General features: G+C 38.4%; 1 protein-coding gene across 1 annotated transcript in view; it reads right to left on the bottom strand.

The window, feature by feature from the left end:
- Positions 1-909: 909 nt before the first annotated feature.
- SSBP4 (single stranded DNA binding protein 4) overlaps positions 910-21014 on the bottom strand; it is a 244442-nt gene continuing 224337 nt past the window's right edge. Inside the window, exons 9-18 of the mRNA XM_072112559.1 lie at positions 14921-14991; positions 14527-14594; positions 14386-14431; positions 13942-13977; positions 13145-13199; positions 9759-9829; positions 8338-8416; positions 6603-6631; positions 5694-5795; positions 910-4975 (exon numbers count right to left, since the gene is read on the bottom strand). Coding sequence (XP_071968660.1) covers positions 4946-4975; positions 5694-5795; positions 6603-6631; positions 8338-8416; positions 9759-9829; positions 13145-13199; positions 13942-13977; positions 14386-14431; positions 14527-14594; positions 14921-14991 — 587 coding nt within the window. The 3' untranslated portion in view covers positions 910-4945. The remainder of the gene's footprint in view (positions 4976-5693; positions 5796-6602; positions 6632-8337; positions 8417-9758; positions 9830-13144; positions 13200-13941; positions 13978-14385; positions 14432-14526; positions 14595-14920; positions 14992-21014) is intronic.

The following is a 21014-nucleotide window of genomic DNA, read 5'->3' on the forward strand; positions in this document are numbered from 1 at the left end:
CTTTTTAAAGGACATTTACCACCAGGATGAAGAAATGTAAACCAAGAACATTGACATGCTGGTGTGTGCACCTTCTAACAGCATATGCTCTTCTTTTAGCTTCTTATGCCCTTATTTTCAGGAAATAAAGGTTTTGCAAAATATGCAAATGAGCATGAGGGGCTCCAGGCCCCATTGACATCTATGCAGTCTGAGGCCTCTCAGGTTCATTTACATAATTTTTAAAACCTTTTTTTTTTCCAGAAAAAAAGTCCTAATAATGCTATAAAAAGAGCAGAACCTGACAGAGGGCATACCCACCAGTACGCCAGTGTGCTTGATTTCCAATACTGCATCCTGGTGGTAGATGTCCTTTAACCAATCTTTGCTTGGCAAAACCATGTGTTCATAATTAAAAGTTATACAATTTGATATCCAATGTTTACGTCCAAAGGATAGAAATCTGTCCATGGTCATGTAAGGTCACAAAGGTCTGATGGCACTAATGAGTTGTGTGCCTGTGTGACCAGGTTCGTCTCCACGTTTCAGTACTCACCTGGGCATCAGAGCCTCAGTAGGCCCCTTTACAGTGAACTCACATGGAGGCATTGTGAGGAAAACTATGAGGAATTGATGCAGGAAAAATATTGGAAATTGTATAGCATAATTATTTGCTGAAACCGGACAATCCCTTGATGTATCTGTTGCTGTAGAGATACTTTGATATGTACCTTTTGACATTGGGCCTGAGGACACATGGCTGAGAACACTGTATCAGGGCATAAGAATTGTATTACTGTATTATTGGTACGGAAGATAGGGTTGGTTGAGGGAAAGATTGACTACTTGTAAACAAAGAGACTGACAAAAATATATGAAAAAATTCAAATTACATTTATTGATGCAGTTGTTTTTTTTTTCTTTTTTGATAAGCAACTTTAAGTCTAAAGAATTTTTACAATATAAAGAACATACAAATGACATGAATATATATATATATATATATATATATATATATATATATATATGCACACCTTACACTGGACAACTAAAATCTAGGACTGAATTCTAACCCTACGAGCAAAATACAAAGCAGACTCTCTGAGAGAATGCTTTATATTCCAAATACTGTCATATCATATAAAGAACAAATAGCAGTACAGTTTTTATTTTTTGTCTTTTAAATCCTGTCCTAATGTTACAGTATTTTACATCACACTAGAATAACGCAGACAATGCTGGAGGAAAAATAAAAGTATAAAAATTAAGAATAGTAAGGATGTGGGTAGATAGGCAGAATTCTGTACAAAGTTGCTTTGGGATACAATAGAAAAAAAAATCCAATAAAACAACAAAAAGAGCACAGACATCTTTTGCAATGAGGTCCTTTATGTTTAGATTAAAAAAAATCCTTCATAAGAAAGTTAAAATGTGTCCTTTGTTATGTAAGAGACAGTTCATGTTTCCCCTTACAACACCTCTAACCCCTTGCAGGCTCCAAAGGAGAGAGGAAGTAGAAAGCCTCCATGTGAAGTATATTTACAGTTACTTCATAGACTTGTCTGTGCTGTAGCCTTAAAGGGGTTTATAATCCTGGTTCAATATTTCACAGTAGTATTGCAGACCATAAATTCCCACTCCCATTTAAGAGCTGTAAGGGTTGGTTCCTGTATTAAAGTGTATGTGAGAGTTGTAGTGTATATATACTCTGAATGTTCATTTGTAGAACAGCCACTTTATGCAGCATAGGCTTCATGTGGAGTTGAGGAGTAAACAACTAACTCCAAGCATGTTCAAACTATTATCCATTAGAGTAAATGGGTGATAAAACTAAATAAGAGGAGATAAATCGTCAATGTGTGTTGTAGATTGTAGCTCCGTCTAGTGGAAAGGACACAACATTAGCCAGTCCTAGCCCAAATCATTTTCCTAGTAACTAGAAAATCAATGTAGGCTAAATAGGGTCTATCTTTTATATCAATATATCTCCAATAACTACTTCTGTGTCAACAATTTTGATGCACTTTTACACATTAGGGAAGTACTTTGTTAAGGCGGCTTTCACATGGACGTTGTGGGGACGTATATCAGGTTCAAATACGTCCCCATAGACACCTATGGCTTCCGGCCACGTTATAGTGACCACACACCGGAGCATGTACCATCTTTTTCCGTGTTTATGGCCAGGCGCCATGTCTCGCTATGGAGAGGGGAGGGGTGGGCAGCACTCACCATCCCCTATCCAGCGCACAATTGTATGCCTCTGTGTGAAAGAGGCCTAAGATCAGTTCACATCTCAGTCAATTCATCAGTATTTTGCATCAGTTATTGTGAGACAAAGCCAGGTGTGGAGACTATAATGAGATAAGCTTTAAACCTATTCAGAGTTTTCAACCAGCCCTGGTGTTATTCACAGGTGTTTTCTGACATTGGACCTGATCTATTTTGGTCTATTTTGTCAGACATGCATTTTTGTCCATGCACCTGCGTTACTTTTGACTAGTGCGCCACTCGAAGCAAGCTCAATTTTTCACACACGTAAAAAGCATCCTATTGAAGTTTATGGCAACACATGAAAGAAAAACCATTGCACTCTGAGATAATTGAAAGTGCAATGCATTTTTCACTGATCCATTGCCAGTGAAAAGACAGACCACAGTGATGAGTCTTTTTTCTACGCATTACATGCATGTGAATAAAGCAAGAAAAACTGCTCAAAATGTGTGAAAAACTGACCTACTAAACAAACTCTGACAGGAACCTGAATGAACTGTGAAGGAAATGTCAGTTTTTCATTGACCAAACTCTGTAACGCCGGTGTGAGGGAGACCTAAGAGACATGTACAAGCCCTTTTTAGCAGAGACCGAGAACACTGATTGGTTCTCACAATTGGATTATGGTATAAGCCCCCAATCCATCTCTTATGTATTACAGATGAATATCTGTAGCTGCTCGCTCTTTGCTCATGTTAGGTTTATAGAAGTGGGGAATAAAAAGAATAGAATGAAAATGTTCCTATCCGTTCACAGATCGATGAACTCTCCACAGAGCCCTCTTTAATTAGGACAGGCTCTAAAAGATGCATCTACACGTGGCAGGTTCTTACTTAATTTACTGATCCAAACATCACAGTATAGGTGAGATGCCTACATACAATAACAGCATCAAAGGTATGCTCAAAGACTTATTGAGGATGGGCCAACACAGACAGACCTTACTGCTTGGAAGACACATACATGGCTATTACAGGAACCTCACATTACATCCTGCAGTGCTCCTTTTCAAAACTGACTTTAGACCACATGGACATTTACAATGAAATAAACAATCATTTACATTTACCAGTCTGACATTGCCTCCATATCGTATGGGGTCCCAGTATTGTAGTATACACCATATATTTGGAACTATTGTGTACTGGCCTATATTATATTGCTTCAGATATAGATAAGAAGAAGGATAGCATTTGTTTCCTGATCTTTAACATGATCTAGTATATTTGTTCACGTAAAGACTACTATCAGTAAAAAGAGGGGCTCATCTTCAGTGATCAGAAATTGTTCTGTTTCCCATATCTTATAGGATATAGTATACTGCGATATAAGGATATTATTTATTGTAATAGTTACATGTTCTTCTATGTATAGCCTTTCATCAGGTGTCTTTGCACTGTGTCAATATACTTTAAAGTCTATGGACACCATTGCAACCAATCCTAATATTGCTCCAATGCATATGCAATGTATAGTTATTATGCATACAGCTCTTCTGCGGCTACAGACCACAATCAGAGTGTAGTCTGATGCTGCAGGTTAAACTCTTTCATAGGTTTGCAAAGGTAGGCATAGAATTCAACAATATTTCATTAAACTTAATTTGTAATATACTTAGTCTGCTCGTTGATCAAGTATATTATATTTTATCTTATATTTATGTAGAGATCAGTTATTATTCTGGTGATAGGCAAATACATAGTCACCATTAGGATGCATTGGCCTGTTTAGTCCTGAGCAGCAGTTGAAATATACTGGCAGTTATATGCTTCATTTTCAGGTTATACTAGGATACAGTACATCATATGTTTGGTTACTCTGGGTTACAATGATTTCCTCTATTACCTATGTGTCCATTTCCTTTATATTCCTCTATGTATATTCTTTATTTATATAAGACCCATGTTTTACAAAGTAACTCAAGACCATTCTAAGAATCAGACTAGGTATTCCATTTGTCCTTGGAGAGTAATTTCCAGGTGAATAGTGATCTTGGGGGTTCCATTCTGTTCTGTCACTGAGAGCAGGAAGTCTTAGGTTGAGTGTAGAGCCTGTATTGATGTGACATGACACAATTTCCTTGTGGACTGCAGAATATTATGCACACTACAATGGAGGTAAGACAACAGGAGTTTAGGTCTCCATATGATCCAGTAAGTAAAAGAAGTGTAATAATAAATAAAATCAGAAACTTGCACAGATACAGGATTTAATCTCTTCAATGTCTGAAGATTTTCTATTTCCTGGCACAAAAGAATCCCATGTTTCATGGTAGCGTTGAAGTCTCTCACTGCTCCTCCTTTGAAGCCAAGCAATTGTTCTTCATGGGTCTCAGTTTCTTGAGTCGGTAGTTAATCCAATTACTTAGCTGATAGTTGAACCCCATCTTTGCTTCAAGGATTGTGGAAAGATCTCTTGTCTTTGCAAGTTGGGAATTGGCAAAAGAGTAAGAAAGAACTTCACAAAGTTGTGGCTGAAATGTCCTTCTTCCACATCACTGTTCAATAGGTCAAGTCATTGCAGAGATGCAGTCCATTTTCTGTGTAATGATTTCTAGTGTCCGTAGAGGAGCCTGTAGGGTCGGGACTTTCCTGCTTTTAAATATACAATGTACTAATTTGTAATCCTCGCTGCTTGGACACTGACAGTTCTCAGCTGGGGAGGCTCAATGTAACTGGTGTATATGAGGATATCACACACTCATGGTCATGCTGGGCGAGTACTGTGCAAAAATAGAAAACAATGTCACTAACTTACACAGTAAATATGTAGCCATGTTGACAGCTTTGAAATTATGTTATGTAAACAGTTTCAGACAATGGGCCAGAATAATCAAAAGTAGCAAAAACTGCACTATGTCAAGTTTGTCTTTTGAGTGTACAGGGTGCACCAGATTATTGAATCCTGGCAAACACTCTGCACTGCTCAGGAGGTGTGCACTATCTTTTTTTAGGTGCACACATACACCGTGTGGCACAATTCTGTGGAGTCATTGTATTAAATGTGCCACAAATTCTGACTAACACGCCTCTTTAGGTGCATATTTTTTCCGTTTTGTCGGACACAGTGCAGCTGCAACATAAAACATGAACAAGCTCCAGAGATGCAAAATCAGGCAGAAAATGGGTGCAGCCGGTTTAACAGATCTGGGTCAATATCTCCATTTATTTCAGCGGCTTTCAGGATGGCTACATGTTTGGAGTATCTAGAACACCTGAACACATGTTCCAGCGTAGAGAGGCTCAAACTGGCATTTGTGAAGTTGTGCACTGAAGTGCGAGCAACTGGAGTCTGGCTTGAAGTTGGCATTTTTAATTCAAATCAAGTCTGACAAACTGACAAATGGTGTTTCTGGGGGGCTTGGTTGTTAGCTCTTTACATAGGGCATATGATGAAAGTAATATGTGAACTTGTGTGGCAGCTAATTGTTGATCACTTACGCTTTCGCTTTGGAAGGGGTTTAAGAAATTCCCGGCCATCTCTCCATCATCACGAGGTGTTCCTGGAGGATTGTTCATCCCTGCCATGTTATTTGGAGAATTCTGTAAAGTACACATAAAGACTTGCTTTAATAACTAAGGAAGATTAGAATAACTTTTGTAATGTATCACATCAGTAATATGATTCCCCAATTAGATGTATACACAACTGTATTTTTAGGTCCACAAGCAGGCCGCAAATATGGCAGCTAATTTGCAGCATTTTGAAGGGAACTTGTCATCAGTATGGTCATTTTTACTTTGCGAATAGCCTCTGGCTATTCTTACAAGTTCCCGTTGACAGGGGCGTGCTGGGGGAGTGTCAGCTGCCCCCCTCATGAATAACACCGACTCCAGTATACAAGGATCCGACCTCTTATTTGTTAAGAGGTCAGATCTTTTAAAAACATACTTTCCCAACATAATTTTTTTAAAAAAAGGCAATAAATAGGAATTGGCTGGGGGAGAGGATTATGGGGGGGCATATCTGGTGGGGCTATTTTTTGGGGGGTGACAGGTCCTCTTTAACATTACCTGGCTCCCTGCCTGCAGTGTGTGATAAGTACTGGGGGAAGGGCTGTTCAAATGGCGTAAATCATCCAGTCCTAACTCATGCCCCCCCCCCCTTCCTCAGCCTCTCCCCTGTACCCTCCACCACTTATGTCAGCTCATCACTGCAAGCTGTCTTGGAGCCTGGTAATGTTGAAAAAATAATGAAAAAGCACTGCAATTATTCAGATGCACCATAAAGGCATTTACTAGATGTCAACACACCAGAGGCTAATGGAACCTGTCATCATGCAAAAATGACCTTTCTGATGACAGTTTCCTTTAGTTTCCAAAGCGCCAAATAATACTGGAATAGATTACCTTTGGCAACACATCCATATCTCCAGAGCCTGTAAAGAGGAAATAGATGAAAATCAAGACATATAATAAAGAAGCATCATAAAGATCAAACTGGAATATTGTTTGCTTCCCTGAGCGATCAAGTTCTTTAAAGGGGCTGTCCCACAAAGCAAGTTAGGCCCTATCCACAGGGTAGGGCTTAATTTGCTGATCGGTGGGGGTCTCAATGCTTGGCAATATCCAACAGCTCCACAGAGATGAACCGGGCAGCCCACACATGTGCAATGGCTGCTTCGGTCATATTGGTGTACAACAGGGTACATCGGACCGCCGTTCTCATAATCCCTGGGGGTCCCATCACTGACACCCCCACCAATCAGCAAGTTAGGCCATATAACACTGGTGCAAAGAATAAAACCTAGCAATATATCTCACATGTGTTTGTGAATTTGTACTCTATAATGTGTTGCTCTCTGGGAACTCTTAACAAGTTATGCATCGATTAGTGCATGAAAAATGTATATTTGAATATCTTTCTATTGTCTCATTATTTAATAGAAATTTATACCATATGGCTATTCTGTATGGTAGGTAAAATAAGCACAATACAATTTTTAGCTTATGATCTGCTTGTTGGCTGTTTTCTAGTACTGACATTTATTTTACATGGGGAGTAAGAAAACTACAGAATGAATAAGAAATAAACCAATATAACATTTATTACTAAACATGAAAGTTATATTTTTTAACTGGGCTTTTACAAGATAAGAATGTTATAGTCTAATTTTCTGATATGGCAATATACCGTCAATGAGGGTCAAACCTCACATACACAGATCTGTTGTATGAAGAGAACCTGGAGAACCATTCCAAAGTTACGACAGTTGTGTATGACTGAGATTACAGCCACTGTCTGGCCGTTCTGACACAATGTGCTCAAGTTTATTTTGTTTTGCCATGTGGATGGAAAGCAAGTGTTTAGGTCAAAAATCATATGGATTTGGGGTGAATTTTGCAATCCACTCGCAATCTGTGAACACGGCCCGAGGTGTAGAGAGACTGACCCCCACAGATCTCATACTGGTAGCCGATCCTAAAATAAGTATGCTCCCAGGATTAACTTATTTTTAAACCATTCATTATTTTAAACCATTACTACTTAAAATGGGTACACATTAAGGGTATTTTCTTACTGATTCACAACAGACAGTTCTTAAATATGGAAAATAAATAGATTTTTTAAGCACTATGGAATATACTGGCGCTATATAAACAAAGATTATTATTATTATTCTTTAAATAAAAATGTCCAAAATGATCCATGTAAACCTAGGCTTCCGCCAAACTTGATTGTTAGCTGCAGTTAGACTCGTTGCCACTAGATGTCTCTGGAGTAACACAGTAAGCTGCTTGCTGCAGTATGTGCACACATAGCACATTACTTCTATCTAGATGTTGTATTATTTCATGACATGTTATTTTCTCTAGGGGTTTGAAATAACACCATTACTATAACTCTTTCCTGTGTGCAATGTTTTCTTCCTTATGTTTTCAGAAGACTGGGAAGTAAGTCTTGGAAAAAATATGTATGAGACTTTGTGCTATTGTGATGTCATATTTTAGAAACATACATATGAAATGAACTGTACACATTTATGTAGAAAACATTTGATGTCATGAAATTTCATTTTTCATTTGTAAAAATGACATTTACAAGCTATTTATTCTGTTGTTCCAATTTCTTAGAGGAACCTACCTAGTGATCCATTCATATGATGAGGTTCCATTGCACCCATTCCTCCCATTGGGCCATCAGGGCCCGGACCCATTGGGAACTACAAAAAAATCACACAAAACTGGTTACAAACATCTATTATAACATCACATCACTGTTGTTGAAACTTTAGACATGTGAAGTGACAGGCATACCATGTCACTTAGTTACAAAGAACCGCTAAAATCATCAATGCATGATAGAAAGTATTCCCTGCACCAGCTCAACATACCCCAACAGGGGACATGAAAAAGAGTTGTAGAGAACAGAAAATGTTAAAGGGGTATTCTCATCTGGGCATTCACATTTAATTAAATTCATTTGCCATATGCAAACATTTCTTCAATTGGATGTTATTAAAAAAATGTTCCTGTGTGGAGATAATTTCTCATAAATGTAGTCATGTTGTCCCTTAGAAACGAGATAGCTTCCCCGGATACGACCACGTCACACTCTGGCAGCGGTGGCCAGACATGCGCTAATGAGCTCTGCCTGACCACCTGGATTCAGCGATCATTACCACAGGGCGGCTGTAGGACATGCAATAACTCCCAGACATTTAATATTCAGAAACTTTTTGTTTCTTTGTGCAATCTCTCCAGCAGACGTGGCCGTAACCAAGGACACAGTCTTGTTTCTAAGGGATCCTATGACTACATTTATGATAAATTATCTTCACACAGGAACATTTTTTTAATAACATCTAATTGAAGAAATGTTTATATATGGCAGATTAATGAAACTGAAAGTGAATGCCCAGATGAGAATACCCCTTTAATGCTGTAAAATACATAGGAATCTGACAAATTTAAACCAAAATGAAGATGAAGAGAATGTATAATACCTAACATCATGCGACTTCATATGAACTGCTTCATATGAGCTCCCCTGATCAATCAGAGCCATAGCTAGTTGCTGTTCAGCCACCACTCCGGCAATATGTCCAGATCATGCAGCTGAACACTGAACCAGAACTCAAGTCCACTCATCTTTACTCTGGACAACACTTCTTTGACAGTCACAGATGTACAGTACAACCCTTCTCCGCACAGTTTCCTCTTTCTAGAAAACTGTTCCTTAGATGTCATTGAAAATCTCTGGTGCCTGTGGTCCATGTGGCTTCTGTAATGCAAATCTCTTAATGCACCGGCACCACAGGCAAATGATTTCCATCACAATAAGAAAAATAACTTTTTTGCATCCCCAAGGACCATGTACAATTTTATGCACCCATTCTCTATAGCTTGAGTGCATCTGCTACCTGGAAGCTACAATATGTGTAACTGCTAATAGAAGAATGCCTCATTATAACGCTTTCAATCTTCCTAGTAACACAATAGAAACCGTTGTGACTATGACAGTTTAATAAAATGTATATATCGGATAACTTGTACAGCACTTACATTTGGCCTGCTTCCACCAGGTCCTATTGGATTCATCATTGTGTACATATTCTCACTGGAGTTTGTTGAGTCTAAAAGGAAAAACACCCAGCTAATATATGACATATAATATCCATTGTACAGTTGTACAACTTTTTAACATGCAATATCAATTTTAAAAAAATAAAAATTATTTCTTAAATAAACAAAGCCGATTTATTACATGCCTTACATATGAAATCAATTAAATTCTGATACATAGATTATCATAAATAATGGAGTTCTAACATTTAGAATAACAATTCTCTTGTTTATCCATATAACCATATAATGGTTTCCTGGCCTATGATGTTTAGAATTACATCTTCTTAACCAACACCCCCTCCTAAAGGACAAAAAAAGACACTCTTCACCCCACCGCCTTCAACTACTCAACCATTTTGGTTCTAAAACAAGCCAAAAAGATTGAGAGGAATTCAATTTTAAGTCACAAATTACATACATAATGTATATAATATGTTTTTAATCATAAAAAAATTAATGATGGGTTTGCCCTTTGTTGTACTTGTACCTGCCCCAAGGAGAGTATAGACCTGTACCTGCCCCAAGGAGAGTATAGACCTGTACCTGCCCCAAGGAGAGTATAGACCTGTACCTGCCCCCAAGGAGAGTATAGACCTGTACCTGCCCCCAAGGAGAGTATAGACCTGTACCTGCCCCCAAGGAGAGTATAGACCTGTACCTTCCCCCAAGGAGTGTATAAACCTGTACCTGCCCCAAGGAGAGTTAGCCCTGGATGAAGCAACGAACTGCGAAATAAGTGTCAGGTTGTGTTTCCATGGCCACCATTGGTCAGTATTATGCTTATATTATGCTGATACCTATTTCAGTAACTGATGCCCCTTAGTGAGCTTGAAGTACATGTGACTTTAGGAGAGCTAATACTGATATAGAGTTTTATTTTTATCTTTGGATTTCTTCTTCTTTTTGCTATGATCAAATAAAGATTATACATTTATGTAATTTATGACCTTATGTTTAATTGCTCTCATAATTTTTAGTGTGTGTTGTTAAATTCATTGAGTGTGGTTTGGGAGTATTCACCACCACACTTTGTCCAGTTTTGTTGGTGTTTTTAATATTGATTCTATACTAAATTAAACACAGGTCTGCAAAATTCATACTATATACCAGAAGGTAGCATTATATTACAAAATATAAATTACAAAACACTTTTCTTGCCCACATCACCTTTTACATCCAAATGTTTTGTAAAAGCCTATGCAAAAATAATCTGTGAAACTGATGGATATAACCCCAAAAAAGTCTAAAAAACTGTCTATTTGCTATTGCTATATGTAAACATTGAGTAATGAACATCACAGAATGAAACACTTTCCGGCATGTGATTTGACCCTATACATAGATATGTTTTATAAGAATCCATTAGTTATTGGCTCTTGGGTTACTGGCGCTGGCCACTGGGAAACTGAACACATAGGGGCAGATTTATCAAGCAGTCTGAAAGTCAGAATATTTCCAATTGCCCATGGCAACCAATCACAGCTCCCCTTTAAAATATTCAAGAGCACTGGTGAAATGAAAGCTGAGCTGTGATTGGTTGCCATGGGCAACTGGAAATATTCTGACTTTCAGACTGCTTGATAAATCTGCCCCATAGTCCTTTGAGTTGTGATAAACTACTCTAATGTAATCTGTAAATTTTTTTTCTACATTGCTTTTACACTAGTTGACCAGTTTCGATGAATCCAGTAGATTTATAGAAAAGGGAATTACATTTCTATTATGTACACACTAAGGTGGAGATTTATCATTTGTTTTACACCAGTTTCTCGAGTCAAAGTGCAAAGACATTTTGCCACCTTGACTTCCAACTCTCGCAGTACCCATGAGGTATGAGTGGCAATATGAGAGGCAATTTATAAAAAGAAAAAACTACTGTGGACTATTGCCACTGGCCTGGCTATGGAGAAAAACAGTAAACTTAGGATAGTAGGAATTACTACTGTTTGGTGCGCTAAGAGGACAATAACAATTCTTTATTTATATTATACTACAGATTACACAGCGCTGCACAGAGCTTGCAAAATTGGTCCCTGTTCCCAATACAAACTCTTGACAGATGTTGACCTGGGTGGGACTTATACCCAGGACCCCAGCGCTGTGGGGCTGTAGTGCTACCCACTTAGCCAACATACTGCCCACTACTATCACTCAATGTGACATTAGGGAGCAATATTACTGAATGTGAATATTTTGGTATAATATTTAACATTTTATGCCACAACTGTCAATATTGCCCGGCCTGGGCAATATTGACCTTGTCCCTGGCTTTAGTCAAGGCAAAGGGAATTATGAACACTCTTCTGCCATAAAGATCTGGGACACAGCCATGGCACACAGCATAACTAGAAGTATGACTTCACCAGAATAAGATCACAATTTTGGTATGGTCAAGTTGTACAGACCATATTTTAATTTATTAAAAAAAAATCTAAGTTGACCTGAAGAAGACTTAACACAAGAGCTAACCTGACAATCTAACAGATTTGGTGCGCTAAAATAACTGTGCAAAGAATCAATTTGGAATAGTAACACCTTTGGATTAATTTACAAACATTTACAAAACAAACATTTCCACACAAAGGGTGTGTTTAGACTTATCTCTACTGTATACATGTATACATATATTTCAATAATAAATATGCTCTGGACTATATAAAACCTTCCTCTCATGTGTCTTGTGACTATCCAGGACTGATTCCTCATTCCTTCCTGCTCCTGTTTTCTGTCCTAGGTGACCTAATTTCTTCAGACACATCCCAAAAGCAGATGGAAGAATATAGTTCCTGGCCAAAATATCAAGTTTGCGACCATGGAAATGCTTTGGGAGGCCAAGCTTTATTATTGTCTGGAGTCTGACTGTCCGGATTATGCCTTGTCAGGAGAACATTTGTTGGCAGTGATCTCTAGATTTTGTATACCTGAACAATCTGCTCTTTTAACACTTGTGCACCTATCATATTGTTTTTCTGTAGAATCATAAGCATTGGACAAATGTTATGCTGTTATTCTAGAAATAATGCTCCACACAGTAGTAAATTAATAATATGCATAAATGCATGGATGTGCTCAAGTCTCTCCTGGGAGGTGTACATCTGTTTTATCTCTGAACTATCAACAGAAAAACACGAAGGCTGGACCTATGCTTCATGTCTGATATGGAAGGTATTTCATAACATAATCCTTTATTTATGATATCTTGAATCAAGCAGATTATTTCATATACTATAATATCTCATATATAGTAGAGGCATATACAAGGCATATACAAAAGATGGTATAAAGATAAGAATTAGTCATTATTATCAATAAAAAATTATTACCTCCAGGACTGGGCATTATAGGTGTGCCAGGTGGGCCCCCGCCACCTGGAGGACCCTGAATGAACAGAGAAATAAAAAGACATGTTATTAAAAAGACAACTTGCTGATCGTTGGGGTTCTCAGGGCTCTGAAGACTCCCTGTGATAATAGTGGCTTGTGCACCTGCGTGTCCATCACATGACTATGGTCAGATTTCTATCCACTGGCAGTAAACATAGATGTTTTAATAGCAGGACAGCAAACAGAGATCTAGAAAACTGTGAGGAATTGATACAGAAAGTATATTGGAAAATTGTATAACTTTTCCTTACACAAACCATATTAATTATTTTCTGAGTGTGGAAAAATCTTTAATAAAAGAAATCCTATATAGCAGTGGTGGCGAACCTATGGCACTGGTGCCAGAGATGGCACTCAGAGGCCTCTCTGTGGACACACAGGCTGTCTCCCAGGAACAGATTTTGCCAGACATGGCATCTTCACAGCCAGTCCAGGTAGTGCCCTGCTACTTTAAAGTGACCCATCCTCTGCTGTTTGGTCCTGTCCGAAGAGTGAAAAGATGTAGACAGTGTTGGAATGGAGCTCAAAGATTCTGGTAGCAATAAGTTTGTTACTGCCTAAATTGCCATGTTGGCACTTTGGGAAAAGCTACAGTTTTTTTTGGGCACTCGATCTCTAAAAGGTTCTCCATCATTGCTATATAGTATATGGTACTGTAAATAATATAATATTTTGAAAATAAATAGAGTCATCTTAAAAAAAAAAAAATGAATAAGCATATAAATAAAATATCTCACCACATAGTTTCCAGGCGAAGATGATGAATATGCTATCTAGATATTGAAAAAGATATTAAAAAAAACAAGAAGACATAAAATAGAGCTAGCTTAAAGATTCTAACAACTGTGAAATCAATGAAATCAGTTATAAAAACATAAGAGTCAGCTCCACTCTTCATTGACATTTTGCAATTAAATGAAAGCTGATGTTTTTGACAGTAGAACATAAATAAGTAATGCAATGTAAACTTTTAAGAATTTACTATATTGTAAAGATTAAAATGAGATCAAGTACCATAAGCATTTTTTAATAAATATAGTGAGTTGCAATTTTAACGAAGTCATAAAAGATCATAGGATATTTTGCTGCCCATTTTGGTTCCTTATTATAAAATCTTAGTTTTCATTGGAGACTGGCCTAAATATTAGTATATTTTGTATCGACTGAATTTAAAGGCTTACCGAATTAGCATTGGGGTTCGGCCAGGGACCTCTTCCACCGGGGCCCCTATTAATAAAAAAAAAAAGAAGAAAAAGAACTTTTTTGGTGATGAACAAATTACAAAACACTCACATTATGAAAACAAACGTGAATATGCCTACATGTTCATTCCAGGCATTCCAGGTCCACCTAATGAATTTGGAGGAGGTCTCATTCCACTGCCGTAGTTCTAGGACAAGAAGATTGGATTGGTTAAGAAAGAAACAATGTTAAGCAGTGAATATTAGAGTATCATATTTCAACAATAGGGCTACTTATAGGGCAACCTTCTGGACCTGTCCCAATAAATGTGAAAATTCATTGCACGTTCCAGTCTAGAATACCCTAACCCTAATACTAAATACATCAAACTCACAACTGCTTTCAGTCTTTTTAATCCAAGATTCTTTTACTAGTAATAGATTTGGAAGTGTGACAATAGCGTGTCAAGAAGTCCCGCTTTTTCCACTTTTACCTGCTGATGTCAGCAAGTGCTCTCATTAATAAGCTTGTTACCTGAGGTCCCATGCCTGCCATGCCTCTTGGTGGGTTCATTCTTTGCATGGGTCCTCCCATGTTTGGATGACCTAAAACACAGGCATCAATCAGACAAAATCAATATCAAGCAAGGCATGGCTTGATATGTACACTTGGTATACAATTCATTCTATATTCATTTTTGCCTGCACTTGATTCTATGAAATAGTGAGGTGCATATTGATTATAGAAATATATACAATGTAAGCAATCATATGTAACTTTACATTGAATCTATACAGTAAAGAGAATCATTGAATATACCTGGCAAAAGTTAAAGAACAATGATTGATTCAAATTATGCAAATCAGGAAACTAATGAAGTAAATAAATATTTTAAGTATAAGCAAAACAATGTTTAAAGAAATAAGATATTGGCTTACTGAGTTTGTACAAGTACTTGTACATGAAATTTAGATGAGAAATAAAAACAAAAATTGTGCATCTCATTTCTTTGCGTGTACCACAGGAAAGCTTCCAACTTACAAGCTGAACTTGTCCATAAACATATACAGTAGGAAAAAGTGCAGACTACGCCATTTTCTCCTACTGGCCACTGTAAAAAAAGGCATCTCTTTATCAGAGGCCAAAATAGCTTTTGAAAGACAGTTGCCACTGTATGGCATCCATCGACCTGCCCTAAACTGAGATCTTGGGTATGTCCCATAAATGGACAGTAAGAAATCATTGCCTGCTGCTAATGTGTACTCATTCTCCTGCAGAACACAGAGTGAAGGGCTGCATATCCGATTTTATTATAACATAGTGGGAGAGTTTGCCGTCCTCCTCTGTAATTATATATTGGGAATCCTCTAGAATGCATGAAGTAAGTGGAATAAAAAAAAGCTTACCTCTCGGTAGAGATACTAGTGTCACTAGAACTAAAAATTGAAACATTGGAGCCATGAATTAATAGAGCCCTAGCCCCAACCTTTTCCTGTAGCAATTCTGGGGGTGATATAAATAAGAATGGATTGTGAATGATAATCTTGTAAAATGGCCCCAGTGCAGGTGTGGCTTATTTGCATAAAGGTTGATGGTTATACCCTTAATATGAGCTTTCCGTAAAGGGCAGGGCCTGAAACTGTCCTGCAAATCATAATGCAAATGTTAGGAAGTTTGGATATATCATACACTATTATCCAAATGCAGGATGAGCAACCTCATCTAATGCCTATAGCATTGCAGTATTTTATCACGTTTTCACGTGCAGATCATTTCCTGTGTTTTATATATGCAGCTGCGCGCTAATAAAGATTGTGGGTCTGCATTTTCTAAGAGACTGGAGTGTGTGTCTCGGTATCTGCTCTCATCCTGGTAGCCATTTTGATTATAGCAGTTCATTCGGAAGTCACCTTACAACTAAGAATAGCTGTTTGAGCCCTAGATAAAGATCTTTAACAGGCGCATATTGAAAGCCGAAAAATCCAAGAAACCCACAAGAAAGTGGCGGAACTGAATTTCACTGCAAGTAGGACATTTTTTTCCTACGTCTTAGTACATGGCATGAAATATTAAATACCGTCACTATGAAGTGCTATTTTGTTACGCAGAAAACAAACCCTCACAAACTCTTTACATGGAAAAATTTAAAAAATTATGGATTTTTGAAGTGAAAAATAAAGACGCAAAAACTAAGAAGGGCCTTGGCGTTAAGGGGAGAATAAGGCTATTATATTACATTAACTTGGCACATATATAGAATGAGCAGAACTATAAGGGAACAGTTGAGCTACAATTGTGGTTTATATGTGCCCTTATTCTGCTTATTGACATTTGTTCATCTGGTGTTTTCCTACAGGTTCTTGTAGGGTAAAACAATGCAAAATGCTATTAAATACCATGTAAAGTTATTTAAAACCTGTGAGTTCTTGATTTACAGGTAACAGTATACATTGTAGAATCAGATAATAAGAATAATTTCTTTGACTATATGTTTAGGTTGGATGACAAATATTTCTTACATCTATAATGTTTCTTCTTATTGCAGATGCCAGGTGGGTAGTTTAAAAAATGAAAAATAATGGAAAGTGGAATTTTACATTTAACTACTTAGGTGTAGAACTGTGTTCTTTCACGTCAAAGGAAACATTGTCAATTTGGACATTGAAAATGAAACAGCCAAAAATGAAATATGAAAGAAACACACATTGTAAATGGAATTAGAATCTGTTTAATACTAACAAACACACTCAATGGCAGAGCTATAGCAATCAGACAGGCAAAGCAGGCACACACCTGGAGTAGCAGAGCTTGTGGAGGTGACTATGATGGTGAAAAGATCTGAGGTGAGATCCTTGTCATCCTCATAGTATTGAATTCATAGTATTTATTCTAGACATGGAAGCTGGCCAGCCTCAGCAGTTGTTTAAGGCGTTACAGCAGGTAGAAAAGGGCACATTATGTGGTCTAAACGGCTGTGAATTTCCATTGCTGGAGCCAGCTGCTGAGAAGCGGCTCAAAGGAGAAGTAATGGGACTTCTAGAATCGTCCCCTCTGCTCCTCCCGCTACCTCTTCTCAAGCAAAGTTAAAGTCACCATATGGTGTTAAAGCAGCGTTCAGCGATTCTAATTCATGTACTTAGGATACACTACACAAGTACTTCTTAATGGCAGAGAAGGCCTGTCTGGGGAGTGCTCAGGCAGCCTGCACTGCTCTGAAAAGCTGCTGTAAAATGCAGCCCGGTCTTGGTGACAGTAATTATTTCTGCACTTTGTCCTTTTATGTGCCCAGCACTAATGAGCCATCGGTGGGATAGGAAATATGAACTGTAATGCAGAAAAGAACATCAGTGTATTGTCACAGGGCACATTTTTTTTCTTGGGTCTTGGTAAATGCCATGTGAAGTTTGCATGTGAAGTGTGCTGGGTGTGCCAGATTCAGGAATTATGGAGCATGTTCATCATGAATCTGGTGCCCCCTGCACAGCTCCGACAAAGTGCACCAATTTTTATTTGGGTGCACCTTTAACATGTGGCGTGCAACACATTTCTGTCAGACTCTACAAGATAAATGTAGTGCACGGTCCGACAGTGCAGCAGAACGCCTCTTTCAGTGCAGAATTGTTTGTCGTGTTACAAATGAGTTGCGTGCGACACATATGTGGAGCGGACACTTCTTAAATACATGTGCAAGCAGTTTACATGTATAAGAACAGGCAAAGTCTGACAGAAAACTAGCGGAGGGACTTTAGTAAATGTGGGCCACTATGTGCTGACTGCACCATGACTGGGTGCCATGGCGCTGATCACAGCCACAAAGATCGTCGGTTGCATGTAGCCTCAAAGGATCATTGGAAAAAATGTCTTGATCTTTCTCTAAACTATCTTTGTTGACAACCAATTACATCTTGGCTTTATTTTTTTCTAGATAACTGTAAAAAAAATTAAAATTGCTCTGTGGTTGCTGAGGGCAACAAATGTCATAGAGTAAAGAAGCTGAAGAGTAGATTGCATAAAGCGTCTTATCTGCAGACAGCATGTTATAGAGCATGAGACGCTTAAAAGATTGTACAAAGTGTCTAACCCCTTGGCAGAATTAATAGAGCAGGAGATGAGTAGATTATACATAATGCCCCATCTGCATGCACAATGTTATAGAGCAGGAGGAGCTGTGCAGAGCTGCTCCTTGGGACAGTTCTGTCTTTTTACCTCACTGCCCATTAGACTCTGGCTTTTCAATAAATTTTATTATGGCCTACTTTCTGTCTGGGATTTTTTTTCAAAAAGCCTCAAAATGCATAAACAGTCCCAGCAAATAAACCACGAGGGCACTGGAGTGTCTATGAGACTTTTTATGGGACTTATTGCAAAAGATATTGAATCTGGCTTTGCACAGTGTTTACACAGCATTGCACTAGCAGTAGTTCTATGGTGGAAATAGCCCTGTGAGATTTTTAAAAGTGAAAAGTCCCAATTAAACTCAATGGGACTTTATTGAGACTCTTTTATGCCAAAAAGCCCAGGAAATGATGAATAAATTGTTTTATTTTTGCGACTTTTTGTTGTTTTTGCTACTTTTGCTGTAGTTTTTCAAGAACACCTTGGTCTGCACCTTATGCAAGTGCACCTTATCCTTATGTAACTTTATTTTCCAGATGAAAACAACGTGGAACCGGCACAACACGGATCACTCCACAGGGGTAAGGTGCCAAATTCTTCTTCTTTATTGGTTAAAAGTCACACAACATGAGGAGACAAATCGGTTGACGCGTTTCGACGGTTCCCCGTCTTAATCTTAACGGGGTTAAGATTAAGACGGGGAACCGTCGAAACGCGTCAACCGATTTGTCTCCTCATGTTGTGTGACTTTTAACCAATAAAGAAGAAGAATTTGGCACCTTACCCCTGTGGAGTGATTCGTGTTGTGCCGGTTCCACGTTGTTTTCACTTATGCTACATGGCTATGGTTTGCCTTTGCCGAGCACCAGGACACCGCCACAGTGAGAGTACGGCCAAGAAGGTCTGAAGGTTGGGTGAGCCGGCTTTATTTTGTTACCCTTTGCTACTCTTAGTGGAGGTTGTAATACATATTCTTTATCTTTATTTTCCAGATGTTCCGTGCAACTTTTCACTAATGTATCACTTTATTTTGCTTATTTTTGGTGAAGGGCAGGTGCAAAGGAAGGATTTTTTCATGGACCCTGTTTTAACTTGTAAGTTGAAATTATTTCACATGCTTTAAATGTTTAAAAGTTTGCACATTAATCAGTTTTTTTTTAAATTCATTTATTTTTTCATTTACATTTTTTAAATTTATTGGTTACTTCTAAGGGTGAGGTCACACGTGGCATTTTGGTTGTGTTTTGAAAGACATTACAACAGCTGAGGAGAGGTGATTTGCCTAATTACATTACTGTTAACATTTGCATTTACAAAACACAATGTAAATGTGATATTAACACATACATTAACATGTGCGCTTTAAATGTTAACAGTGATGTAATTAGGAAAATCACCTCTCAGCTTTCAAAACGTAATGAAAATGCAACCAAAATGCAACATATGACCTCACCCTTAACACCACGTGTGAGCGCAGCCTCATTAGTACCGTATTTTTCGGCCTATAAGGCGCACTGGAGTATAAGGCGCACCTCTAATAAATGCCTGCTAAGACATCTAGGTCCATATATAAGGCACACTGGAGTATAAGGCGCAGCATCAAATGCAGTACCTAAAAATGTGCACAGTTCTAGCCAGCTACACTTCCCGGGAAACTTGTCTTCAGCGTGTCAGAGAGCTCCGATCTCAGAGCTATGGCTGCTGGGGGTTAATGCAGGGTGATGCAGCAGGGGTTAAGCAGTCTCCCTCTGCCCCTTCTCCTTCCCTCCTCAGCCAGGGTGTTATTCCTGTGGGGCTCCCCATGGCTCCTTCTCTTTCCCCTGTTACAGGGCTGTCAGGTATGGGGGATTGTTTACTGATGATGATGATTGCCTCGTGGTCGGCACTATGGCAGCTCCGGTCTCTCCGTGCTAGTGGAGAGCAGGATGGGCACAATGTTAGTTGTGGTGCCAGGGCACTTCAGGAGCTAGGGACCCTGTATACTGTGTGGGAAGGTGCAGGAAATTTCTGGGGATGGAGCAATTAAACACTGGTAAACGTACAGAACATCTTGTCTGGCGCACTGGCCTATAAGGTGCACCTTTGATTTCTGAGAAAATGAAAGGATTGGTGCGCCTTATAGGCCGAAAAATACGGTAGTCATCTTCCTGGGGTGTGACTAGAGTGCTTAAAAATGCAGGACACAGCCGCAAAAATTTACAGTAGTCTCCACTCCTGAATATAACCCTCTCACATGGCTTATGTCCATGTGGATTTGAGACATTTGCAACAAAAAAATCTCATAAAGATGCCAAAATTTGCGCATACCAGGATATGCAAAACTGAACATGTATCACAAGTAAAAAGACATAATCATACATAAGGCGCAAAAAAGAGCTGCCAAATGTCTCAGTTATACACCAAAGAAAAAAAACTATGGTACATGTAGTGTCTTCTCTGCACTGTTATAGTGCAGAAAGAGCTGGTACATAGTAACTTATTTGAAGGGTGTCTGTTACAGATTAAGAGTAGG

Source organism: Engystomops pustulosus, chromosome 1 (genome assembly GCF_040894005.1).
Source record: "Engystomops pustulosus chromosome 1, aEngPut4.maternal, whole genome shotgun sequence".
Lineage (NCBI taxonomy): Eukaryota > Metazoa > Chordata > Amphibia > Anura > Leptodactylidae > Engystomops > Engystomops pustulosus.